At 40.1% G+C, this 13068-nt stretch overlaps 1 protein-coding gene across 3 annotated transcripts in view; it reads left to right on the top strand.

The window, feature by feature from the left end:
- Positions 1-13068, top strand: part of COP1 (COP1 E3 ubiquitin ligase) — a 228633-nt gene that overhangs the window by 49704 nt on the left and 165861 nt on the right. For all 3 annotated transcript variants that reach the window (XM_073356470.2, XM_073356469.2, XM_073356471.2), the window contains exons 7-9: positions 1395-1454; positions 3624-3700; positions 9738-9795. In XM_073356470.2, coding sequence (XP_073212571.1) covers positions 1395-1454; positions 3624-3700; positions 9738-9795 — 195 coding nt within the window. The remainder of the gene's footprint in view (positions 1-1394; positions 1455-3623; positions 3701-9737; positions 9796-13068) is intronic.

Below are 13068 nucleotides of genomic sequence, written 5' to 3'. Positions count from 1 at the left end.
AAGAGAAATCTTCTAAAAATCCATACCTGTTTTTCCTTTCCCTCTCTAAAAAGGCTTTTCTCCTCAAGGACCATAAAATGTTAAATAATTAATTCTTAATGTGATTGTGCTAGTGAGTTACCTATAGCAGAGTCGACATACTGGACTCTATGTTCAGTGGCAGGTACTTTAGAGAAATCTGTTTTCGTTTTCTGCAAAGTATTTTATTGCTTTAAGAACCAAGCTCAAGTACTCAAGCTGCTGTTTCTGGGAGCAGTTTGCTGATCAGCATTGGAATTTATGATGAACCATACAGATGCCTTTGAGTTTGGGTGACTTGAGAGGCTTCTACATTTCTGTTTAAAAAGATGCATTGTACTTCATCTCCAGAAATCTTGGCACTCTTTAGTGGAACTGCCCAGATAGTAACAATTTTTAAAACACAACCCCAAAGCTGGTCATCAATGGCATTTAACTTAGTGAATTAAGCTGATGCGGAAATACTGCTGAGACAGCCAGGCTGCCTGTTGTAATGTCCTCTCTAGTCCTGTGTGTCTTGGGGAACCAGATCTACAGTGAAGCTTTTCTTTTGTCCGTTACCAGTATGTGTAGTCATAGTAGAGCCTATTAGCAAAGCCAACTTACAAATATACTACCTTCTGTTGTGTCTGGATTGCATTTCTCAAACTACTTTATCACAGGATGCATAGGAGCTATGTGAAGTTGTTAGTGATTGAGTAGATGGTGCTCTTTCCTCTGAATAGCTATTGAAGACCTGCATGGTTTTAGGGGGCGCTAAAATATTAAGTTTCCATCTTTCAATGAGATGTATGTCCAAAGCCACTCCTTAAAAGTGTCATGGAGATGTAACATTGGTGCCCTGGACAGATCCCTACTCTGGCAATGTAATGGCACTTTTTGAATAGGCAGAATGTAATTTCAACTGGATATGGTTACCCTTGGCATGTTTTTATGAAAAGTAAGTACTAATTATTCTCTTTATAAAGGATTTTGAAGAAGAGATTTTTTTTTTTGTTAGAGGTCTGCGTTTTATTGAAGGTAATGTGATCCCTGTGGCTCTCAGGAGGTTTCAAGCCACGATTATTTGTAAAGAATTATTTGTTAGATCCTTGTGAGGAAGGTGCTTAGAGAAGTACATTTTAATAATCTGGAGCCGTTTGTGACTACTTTTGAAGAATATAAACTTGCTTGTACTGTTTTTAATTCACAACTGTAAGCTTCATTTAGTGTAGTTTGTTTGCGCATCTAGGTAATGTGTACACTTCTGTGCATAGTGGCTATATGAAATATTGTATTTGCTAATTTATGTTAGGCACCATAAATTAAGTCCATTACTTGATGTCTATGGTGGTGCCAGTACAAGTTGGTTTAGATTTCTTTTCTTTCATCTACAGCAACTGGAGCAGATCCAGAAAGAGCTGAGTGTTCTGGAAGAGGATATTAAACGAGTGGAGGTGAGGAGCCTAGACATTCGTTGCAACTCTGGCAGTGTTTCATTTCCATCAAACTGTTTGCTTCTCTGTATGATGCTGCATGAAATTTGTGGCCATTGCTTCAATAATGGGAAAATGAACAGATGACGCTCTTTCTTTAATGTATTAATTTACTGAATGCATACAGGCTGTAGCTTGGTGAAAAGGATCCATTCAAACCTAGTACTCGACTTTATTTTTTCCCAGTTTCCTTTTTACTTTTTAAGAACTTCAGCATAATAACTTGGCATTAGAAGTCATTGTATTGATGATAAAAAATACTAGATGGTCAATTGTGGTGTTTTACTATAGCAGACTGAGTCATCTAAGAGCCTTGTAACATCCCAAGTTAGATCAATGTGTGTGTGGGGCGGGGAGGGGAGCGGTCCTCCAGTGGGGTGCATTGGGAAAAGCAGAAGTAGAAAACCCTGCTATATAGAAGGTGAACTACAATTCATTTTTCTCATTTCTATATGGTGTTCTTGGATCCTCATAGGGCACTCTAGTCTGGTACAGGTTTGTTTCCCAAGTATTTCTAAACCTTGCACCTTGCTCTATCCCCACTCATTCTCTAGACCACTCCCTGAACTACTTCTTCTCTGTCCTGTCCAGTGCTCAACTCTGGGAGTGGAGAATTGGTGCTTTAAGAGGCTGTGGAGCTAATTCTGCAGCTTCATGAAGTGGTGCTGCCCAAAAAGCTACTCGGGCACCAGCTGAGCTCCTGCATCTGTCATCCCTTTTCAGGTTAACGGCCCTCCAACCAGTACCCACAGGCCCCCATATCTAGATTTCTTTATTTATGCTTACTGTATACATGTTCTGTAAAAGAGTTTCATTTACTCTAGGCACTTTGCTCTATTATAAAATACAAATAAAACAAACAATTCCAGGAACTTTCCTTCACCCAATAACTGACTCAAATCAACCCAGCAGATAGAAACATATTTCAGTCTATGAAAAATATTCAGTCTAATCCAAGAGTTCACCCAGTCTTTCTCCACTTAGGAAAAACAAATGTGCATTGCAGTGTTCCTGAAGCTGATAAAGTAGGTCTGTTTCAGATGAAGGGGAGAGCACGTTCCAAAGTAGAGACACCTTCTTGGAAAACATCCTGCCACTTACTTCTCTCTGTTATGAGTGGGGCTTCCACTGATTGGCTGTAGAGCTGTGGCTGTATAACATGGGGAGAGAAATGGTCTTTTAGATAAAAGGATCTCAGGTCATTTAGGGCTTTATACATTGAAACAAACACCTTACATTCTATCCAGTAAAGAATTGGTCACCTGTGTCGCTCCAAAAGTGTTGGTTGTGTGCTCTCAGATCATGTACCCTGTAACTAATGAGCTGCAGCATTCTGCACCAGCTTCAGTTTCTAGACCAATTTTAAGATGTAGCCCCATGTAGAGTACATTGCAGTGATCTGATCTGGAGGTGACAATCATGCATGATAGTTGCAAGATCTGTCCACCTCTGAAAGAAACAGGTGCAACATCTTGGCTATATGTAGATTTTTAAAAGGTGTGTTGCGGGGAGGTGACCAGGCCATAGCTTCTACCTAATGTTTCAATAGCAACTGGGAATCTAACCAGACTACTAGATTGTGCATTTTCCCCATCAGTGGCAGGTGATGCTGCTGAAGCCTAATGAGTAACTTAATCTTTTCTGGTTTTGTTCAGCCCCCCATGTATTCTTGCCTTGACCCAAATTCCACATTCCTTTGCAGTTTCAAAAGCTGTTTTAGGACTAAGTTTGTATCTGTCTTAGTAGTGTGATTGCAGAACAAGTGAGCTGCAATGTAATATGAATTTTTTTGGGGGGAAATGGTCAGATTCCTGCTTCTGAGCTGGAGGCGGCAGCATATCTCTCAGATAGAACCATTGATCTCTAATATGTAAGATGCAAGCCTCCCTGATCCTTGAGCAAGATGCACTGGCAGCAGGCCCTGAGAAGACCAACTGGAATGGTAGCAGGAAATAGGAATCCATTACTGGGGAAAGAGCAAAGATTCCTATGTATGAATTAAGCAAAATTATATGCCTGTGCTTACCTACTACAAAAATTAATTTATACAAAACCAAAACTATGTATTTGAAAGATGTCCATAGCATGCATGTCTCTTTCGTTTTGTTGTAACTTGGCTCTCTGTTTCAGGAAATGAGTGGCTTGTATTCCCCGGTCAGTGAGGATAGTACGGTGCCTCAATTTGAAGCCCCCTCGCCTTCGAACAGGTACGAAGCTTGCAGCTGCTCAAAATTTGTGCTGCAGATCCCTCATATGGCTCTAGTCCTCAGCCGTGCCATGCACAGAACTCCACTAGTTCTTGGATCGTATAAAAATAACATTCACATGGCCCATCTGTTTCTCAGTGGTATTTATTTTCATGCCAATAAATTAGTGAAGAGAATGCTGTGTTGTGAGTTCGCAGCTGGATTAAAGATCTTCCTTTTCCAGAATGCTTTGAAAAACTTTCAGCTTTTCAGTACTGTACAGGTAAGTCTGCAGACAATCTGAGTTGCTGGGTGTAAAACGTTGGTGTTAAACGTATGTCTGTGCTTTTAACATCATGTATTTAATTTGTGGTGGTTGGCACATACAATGTCCAAAACAATTTCACATTAAATAAGTGAATGACCTTTGATTTCCTGTTCAATATGGAAGGTTAAATTTGCATATTCTCGTGGTCAGATTTTTAAATTTAACAGACTCATTGGTTCTACCCACCTGCCTGCTCTCGGTGGTTAGATTGAAATGTCATTTCTCTAGTGTATTGTTGATGGGATTTTTTCAGTCTGGGATATTATGTGCCCTGGATTACAAATGAAATTGTGACTAACCTTTTATGTGTCCAAGTTGCACATGTCAGCAGTTCGGTTTAAGGTGCATTTCACTGTGCATACATTCCTATATTTATTCAACTGGAATAAGTTATGATGCCCCCAAGCTCTCATCTTTCATATTATATGAAAGATATTTTTTTCTTTCTGGAAACACTTGTTTTAGTAGCTCTTTAAACCAGAGGTTACCAGCATGGGGATTGATTGATTGGTATTTATACTTTACTACATGTCTGCTAGCTGGAGAACTAAACCTAATAGCCCACAGGTATATGTGAAAGATGTTAGGAGGTACTACACTGGAGAGTTTCAGGGACAATGGATGGGTGAGGAGCCCTTCCAACAGCTGCTAGTATTTGTACAAGGTTGTTACTCCTGGATCCTGTTTGGGACTCTGATCTTTCGTAATCATGTAATAGATGTCTTAAAGTTGGGGGGAAAAGAGGGGGGAAAAGAGGTGTCTGCAAGTTCCTCTCTTCTGGGGCTTTTTAAACCAGTTCATAACTCCAGTGTATCTCTTCTCTGCTGCGTCTCATTGCTTCTGCAAGCAGTAGCTACATGAAATTGCCATGATTCTTGATAGTTTGTGCCACTCACAGGATTCTTAATATTAACAGTGAAACTGATGAGTCTTTAATTTCATGCTTCTGATGCTTGGGAAAGCTGGGAGTTTCAGGATCAGTAAGTTGATACTGCACTACTTTTCACGTTTGGACCATTATCTTTTTTTTTTTTTTTTTTTTTAAGTATAAGGGCTAGAAACTCTTCCTTAAAATGGAAGGTTAAGTTCTGCAGAAGTAGATAGTCTAGTTCTGTCACATGAAGCAAGTTAACAAGTGAATTTTTCAAGCACTGTTTTATACCACTTGGGACCTGGAATAATTTTTTTCTAGCCAAAGAAGTGTTTGAAAACAGTTTTTTAAAAATCTGGTCTGAAACCTGTGTAGGCCAGTCTAGTAAGGGTTTTCTGGAATTCTTTCAGGTCTGTATAGAGTACATGTGCTTGGGCCACTATAGATCTTGGTCCCAAAGCTACTCAAATTATTCACAGCTATGTTGATTAAAACTGCTTTAGTTTAGTCTTTTGATATAAAAAAATATGTATCTTGTAGGCCCATTGGACTTCTTGGTTTTAGAAATGTGACTGTTACACTGCTGTGACCCAACATTCCTTTTGTAACAAGATCCACTTACTGCTGCTCTGTTCTCCAGAACGCATGACTTGAATGAAGCATTATTTAGTCTGGCATTAACTAAACCTCGTACAAGAGACTAGTAGGGACTTACACAAAATGCACATGGGGTAGTCTCTCACCAAACTTTTGAGAGAGGTCCCTTCCTGTACTCCTCAGTGACCCTGCCAAAATCAGGGCTTGTTCTGTAGTTTCTCTGCTAAAATGAGAAGTGGCATGTGAAGGTTCTTAAGAGACTTCACTTGCTGGATGACTTCGAGAGCCTGTATCTCTTGACACACAGTGGTCCTGTGTCTGGTTTCATATGACCAAAGACTTGAATTCTTTGGGTTTATTTTCTAGAAACCTCCTCCTCTCTGAAATTAATTTGGCTTTCAGCACTGAACATATGTTGTGGTGAATAGTTCAAAAACTGCAACCTAGATCTTTCCTTGGAAAGAATACTACAGAATAATTGATGGGGGTTTTAAAATTTGCTGAATCCTCCAGTTCTGTTAACTGACTTCATCCTAAAAACACACTTTTTTAGAGATGCAGTGAACCAGTAAGAATGAAATGTATTTATATTTCATGTATTATAGTTATACCATATAATTTTCCGTGTTCAAATACTTTATTAAATTATATGGATATTTTCAACTTGCTGTTAATTAAAATGGTGTTTAAACCAGTACATACTTTGTCAGCATACTTTCTGTCCTGTTGTAACTTATCTGATCAACATTTGTTACTAATGCATTTTATAAAATAGCATAAAGTTACCTTAAATATGTGCTGATAGAAAACAGACTTTTCCTTTTGACTGTCATACTGTTCAATTTATCTTGTTCTGTTTTTTTCTTCAGATTTACAGTATTCCGCCTTGAAATTTAGAGCCTTCAGACCTATGCCCTATCTGATTTATCCTTTAATCCACTTTTACTTCTGATTCAGTAGTCCACTCCACCAATACTGTTTTTCATTATTTTTTTCCTGCTTGAACGTCTCTAGACCCTGTTTGAAGACCAGTTCAACTTTTTTCTCCGTTTTCCACATTTGCCTCTTAGTCGTCATAGCCAAAAAAGTGATAGTTGCTTATGTACTTTCTATTTCCATCTCATTTATATCCACACTCTCGAACTTTAAAATAATCCTGTATTTTTTGTAGGTGAATACTGCTGGAGGAAACCTCACTGTTGTAACTTTGCTGAATTTGTATTCAGCATGTGTAATGAATGCTTAAAAGAAATCAAAACTTTTTTGTGCACTTCTGCAAGATGTGATGAAACATTATGTGGGGTAATGGTACAGTACTTTTTTTTTTATAGGATTAAGGTTTTTCTAGTTTTGTGTATTAGGGAAATACAAACAATTATGAGTAAGATTAAAAACTAATACTACTCAAAAAGTTTCTCTTCGCCTTCCCCCTCCCCCCAATAAAACAAACAAAAACCCTGGCCACCCTGTCTCTCTTTTGGGTGGTAAATGACATGGGGGGAATACATCTCTAGTTTCTGAGGCAGTAATTGAAAATTTAACCATTCTGTCATGAGTTCCTTGGGAAGAGACCCAATAAAAATTAATTACATGGTAGCCCAAGGTTCACTTTGTTCAAGCAGTATTTTTTGTCCATTGACTCCAGTTTTGTCTCAAAATTTGCTCCTTCTTGCTCCAGTTGCCACCACCCACAGTTGATGTTTGTCCCCTTTTTTGCTCCCAGATTTTATAATGCCTTTTATAATTTATTAATAAATGTAGCTGAATTTCTTAATCACAAAAATATTTAAAAGCCTTTAACAGGACTTTAAATTTAAGATACTTGAATAATTGGAAAAAAAGAAAGATTACAAGAATCTGCAAGTCAACTTCAGCTAAGGCAGGGGTGGCGAACCTGTGTCTCCGGATCCACATGCAGCTCTTCAGAAGTTAATATGCGGCTCCTTGTCTAGGCACCGACTCCGGGGCTGGAGCTACAGGCGCCAACTTTTCCGCCCCCTCCCCTGAGCCGGCAGTGCCTTCCCCCCAGAGCCTCCTGCATGCCATGAAACAGCTGATCAGGAGGTGTGGGGAGGGAGCGGGAGGTGCTGTGGGGTTGCGGGGAGAACTGCTAATGTATTATTGTGGATCTTTGGCAATGTACATTGGTAAATTCTGGCTCCTTCTCGGACTCAGGTTGGCCACCCCTGAACTAAGGGTATTACACAAAACTGCCTTAGAATTTGTCTGTGGATAGTGGAATTATATCTACACTTGTGGAACCTAGATTACATTGCTTTACCAGCATATCTATAGCAAAAATAAGACTGGACACTTTAAGTCTGCTGTGCTGCTGTTAATTCCAGCTGTACCTGTCTGTTGTAACAGCTTGTTTTTCAGCTGTGCATCTCTCTCCTGCTGTCACCGGCAGGAACTGGTGTATGCATTTTGTTTGTCTGCCCCTTCACCCTCCCATGATTAAAGTTTATTGTCCCTGAATGTGCTTGAAGCAGCATTATTACTTTTTTTCCTCCACAAAGATCTAATAGAAAATGATTCTTTTCCTAGAACGTGTTTTTTTTTTTTTTTTTTTTTTTGCTTGTAGCTTTTCTGTTTTGGCTGTGCAAGTGTTAAGACATCAGCAGTTGGAGTTCGCTTAAAAGTTAACTACAAATGTATTAAAATTTTAATGTTTTCTTCAAGTCAGATTTGCGTCTATTAGATTTTTTTAAAATTAATATTGGAGTGAAGTATTAAAGCCCAATTACAAGTATTTTGGCTTTCTAGATTTATAGCTTGTGGAAATGCTCTTAATGCTATGTCGGTAGTCCCGTAGTACACGGAAATTTCAGTGTCACTGATCAGCGCTGGCAACCATAACCTAAACATAAGAGTTTTGAAAAAATTGATTTTACACAGAAAGACCAATAAAAATATTTCCAGTAACCTTATAAAAACTACCTGTTCCTCCACCCCACTCCCCCATTAAAACATAATCTTCAGTGAGAACAATACTTCTATCTAACATTCATTGTAGGTGAGGAAATTAAAGTGAAACTGAATAATCTGTTTCAAGACAAATGAAATAAAGTAAACAAGACAAGAATACTGGTGAAAGCAAGGCTTTCAAAATTTTTTACAGTAGATATTTGTAACACAGATTGTTGACTAAATAATTTTAACCTGATAGTGTTCTTGTGTGGTAGTCTAAAAATGCTTCAGGGGCAAATAAAGGCTGATTACTAAGTGGTACTGGGGAAGGGATTTGTGTATCATACAGAAATAAAATGTTACAGGCAAGATTTTCAAGCACTGGTGCCTAAAGTTAGGGTTTAAATACTTTAGTTGGCTAAATAATGGGCCTGATTTGCAAAAGTGCTGAGCAGTCTGTAGCTAGCTGCTGGGTCCTCAGACCATGTAACTGTACCTCACAAAGTTAGGTGCCTCACTTTAGGCAAGCTGTTTTTCAAATCTTGGCTTCAGTCAATGTATGCGGGTGGTCAACATGATAGGAACTAACCATAAATAACTGTTCTTATAGAGAAGTGGTTTGTTCATTTCCTAGCCTCTGGAAAAAAAATCCAGAAGAGGTGAACTCAGTGTCTTATTTCAAAATTAAAAGTATGCAAAACTGGAAAATAGCATGCCATAGGAATGTTTCTGATCGGTAATTCTGGATCTAAACATCAACTTAGAGATCTGTTCTTCACAACTCAAGTACCAGGGTTGGTGGTTGGTTGGTTGTTTTTTTTTTGGGAGGGGGAGAAGAGAGGCAGGTCAGACACTTCCAGAGATCATCTCTATAATATTAAGGTGACTGGGTCAATAATTTTCCAAACTAGGTTTTTGACTGTTCCCTTCACATCACTATCTTGGACCCCATGAAATACCAGTAACTCCCTTTAGGAAGGAAGGGGTACCTACACAATTATTTTGTAATAGCAGTATGTAGAAGGTATGCTTACACTACATGCTTTACATACAGAACACATCTGTCCTCAAATTTTGTTTGTAACACTATCACACTTGACTGTACTTGGATAGAAGTGTGTTTAAGAGTAATTTAGAATTTCTTGTAGACATAAGACATATCCACATTCTTCTCTAAGCCAATTTCTCATTCTGTATGGCTTATGTAAGGCTTATGTTTCATGCCTACAAAATGAATTTAAAACACAATTTTGCTGCTATATGTAATAGGAAAAATACGTAGGTTGAAAATGATAAAGGATGAGTGCATAGTGACTGATTTTAAGCAGGCTCCGTTTCTCTTGGTTTTACAGTAATATTATCGATTCCACGGAGTACAGCCAGCCTCCAGGATTCAGTGGCAGTTCTCAGGTAAGATAATACATATGTCTGGAGGGAGGGACAAAGGACAAAGATTGTTTTCAATCTCCAGGACATTGGCCAAACTGGCTCTTATAAATCTGAATCCTTAAATAGTCACCTCGTTATCTGTGGCAGAGGCTAAGCTATAGGAATAATTGCATATTCTCATGCATCAGGTCATATTCAGGTACATGCTCTCTGCAGGGAGAAATGGTATCATACATTTTAGGTACCTGACTTCATTTCCAAAGTTGATTTTTCTTGTGACTGTATTAGATTGGGAACCTGTTTGAAGCCTCATTTCTCCTTGCTTGAAACCGCACAATATGTAAAAGTTCTCTGTGTAACTTTTAGTGCGCAGCAGCAGGGTCCACATGGCGATATAATGTACAGGTAAAAATGCTTTTGAAACTTAATTTTAGAGCTAGCTATGGATACAAAAATTAGAGTAAATCATTGTAATAATCCTGAGACGGCATTTCTGTAGCATATTTTGTGGTAATATCAGTTGGTAGTTAGTAAATGGATAGAGGAGGTTCTCTTTTTTTTTTCCGAGACATTTTATAGCTGCGTTATTGGTAGCTAGATACCATGGTGATTGGCTCTGTATAAATACCTTTTATCTATCTGATTTTAAAGGGAGTATAAAATACAGATGGAGAGTTTATGTTCAAAACTCTAATCTAGCATGTTCTTTATTTGTTGCTGTCCATGGATGCTACTTGTTTTAATACTTTAATTTCGCCTTTGAAATAGAAAGAAACAGCATAATTCTACCACCCCCTCCTTCTATCCCCAACCCAAGCTAGGTTTTCCCATCACTCTGGATAACAGCCTGTTGGTTTGAAAATCATATAGACTGAAGTCTGCTCTCTCTAGGGTGGATTGTTAATTAAATTTTAATATATTTTTGGGCTGGGAATCTAGAAATAATTAATGTTAAGAAACACTTAGTTAAATTTTCATTTGCACAAGAAATCTCCAGTGAAAATAGTCCATATGAATATAAACTGAGCTACATTTTTTGTTAATCAGTCATGGTAAAATCAGTTCTTCTTCGAATGATTGCTTATGTGAATTTCACAATAGGTGTGCGTGCTCGCCACGTGCACCAGTGCCAGAAGCTTTTTCCCTAGCAGTACCTGTTGAGGGACCGGGGGCAGCACCTCAGCGACCCCTGGAGTGGAGCCTGCCTGGCGCGGTAAAAGGGGAACTGCGTGCTCCCCCCACCCTCAGTTCCTTCTTGCTGCCAGTGAAGGTGCGTCGGAACTACTCTGCTCCATTATGTGTGATTATGTGTGATTGGAGTAACAGAGACTTGGTGGGATAACTTACGTGACTGGAGTACTGTCATGGATGGATATAAACTGTTCAGGAAGGACAAGCAGGGCAGAAAAGGTGGGGGAGTTGCATTGTATGTAAGGGAGCAGTATGACTCCTCAGAGCTCCGGTATGAAACCGCAGAAAAACCTGAGAGTCTGAGTTAAGTTTAGAAGCGTGAGCAACAAGGGTGATGTTGTGGTGGGAGTCTGCTATAGACCACCGGACCGGGGGATGAGGTGGACGAGGCTTTCTTCCGGCAACTAACGGAAGTTACTAGATCGCAGGCCCTGGTTCTCATGGGAGACTTCAGTCACTCTGATATCTGCTGGGAGAGCAGTACGGTGGTGCACAGACAATCCAGGAAGTTTTTGGAAAGCGTAGGGGACAATTTCCTGATGCAAGTGCTGGAGGAACCAACTAGGGGCAGAGCTCTTCTTGACCTGCTGCTCACAAACCGGGAAGAATTAGTAGGGGAAGCAAAAGTGGATGGGAACCTGGGAGGCAGTGACCATGAGATAGTCGAGTTCAGGATCCTGACACAGGGAAGAAAGGAGAGCAACAGAATACGGACCCTGGACTTCAGGAAAGCAGACTTTGACTCCCTCCGAGAACTGATGGGCAGGATCCCCTGGGGGAATAACATGAGGGGGAAAGGAGTCCAGGAGAGCTGGCTGTATTTTAAAGAATCCTTATTGAGGTTACAGGGACAAACCATCCCGTTGTGTCGAAAGAATAGTAAATATGGCAGGTGACCAGCTTGGCTTAACAGTGAAATCCTTGCTGATCTTGAACACAAAAAAGAAGCTCACAAGAAGTGGAAGGTTGGACAAATGACCAGGGAAGAGTATAAAAATATTGCTCAGGGATGCAGGAGTGAAATCAGGAAGGCCAAATCACACCTGGAGTTGCAGCTAGCAAGAGATGTTAAGAGTAACAAGAAGGGTTTCTTCAGGTATGTTGGCAACAAGAAGAAAGTCAAGGAAAGTGTGGGCCCCTTACTGAATGAGGGAGGCAACCTAGTCAGAGAGGATATGGAAAAAGCTAATGTACTCAATGCTTTTTTTGCCTCTGTCTTCACAAACAAGGTCAGCTCCCACACTACTGCACTGGGCAGCACAGCATGGGGAGGAGGTGACCAGCCCTCTGTGGAGAAAGAAGTGGTTCAGGACTATTTAGAAAAGCTGGATGAGCACAAGTCCATGGGGCCGGGTGCGCTGCATCCGAGAGTGCTAAAAGAGTTGGCGGATGTGATTGCAGAGCCATTGGCCATTATCTTTGAAAACTCATGGCGATTTGGGGGAAGTCCCGGATGACTGGAAAAAGACTAATGTAGTGCCCATCTTTTAAAAAAAAAAAAAAAAAAGGAAGGTGGAGGATCCTGGGAACTACAGGCCAGTCAGCCTCATCTCAGTCCCTGGAAAAAATCATGGAGCAGGTCCTCCAGGAATCAATTCTGAAGCACTTAGAGGAGAGGAAAGTGATCAGGAACAGTCAGCATGGATTCACCAAGGGCAAGTCATGCCTGACTAATCTAATTGCCTTCTATGATGAGATTACTGGCTCTATGGATGAGAGGAAAGCAGTGGACATGTTGTTCCTTGACTTTAGCAAAGCTTTTGACACGGTCTCCCACAGTATTCTTGCCAGCAAGTTAAAGAAGTATTAGCTGGATGAATGGACTATAAGGTGGATAGAAAGCTGGCTAGATTGTCGGGCTCAACGGGTAGCGATCAATGGCTCCATGTCTAGTTGGCAGCTGGTATCAAGTGGAGTGCCCCAAGGGTCCGTCCTGGGGCCAGTTTTGTTCAATATCTTCATAAATGATCCGGAGGATGGTGCGGATTGCACTCTCAGCAAATTTGCAGATGACATTAAACTGGGAGGAGAGGTAGATACGCTGGAGGGTAGGGATAGGATACAGAGGGCCCTAGACAAATTGGAGGATTGGGCCAAAAGAAA

This window comes from Lepidochelys kempii, chromosome 8 (genome assembly GCF_965140285.1).
Source record: "Lepidochelys kempii isolate rLepKem1 chromosome 8, rLepKem1.hap1, whole genome shotgun sequence".
NCBI lineage: Eukaryota > Metazoa > Chordata > Testudines > Cheloniidae > Lepidochelys > Lepidochelys kempii.
The sequence above is the reverse complement of the archived record's forward strand: the minus strand, read 5'-3'. Positions and strand labels throughout refer to the sequence as shown.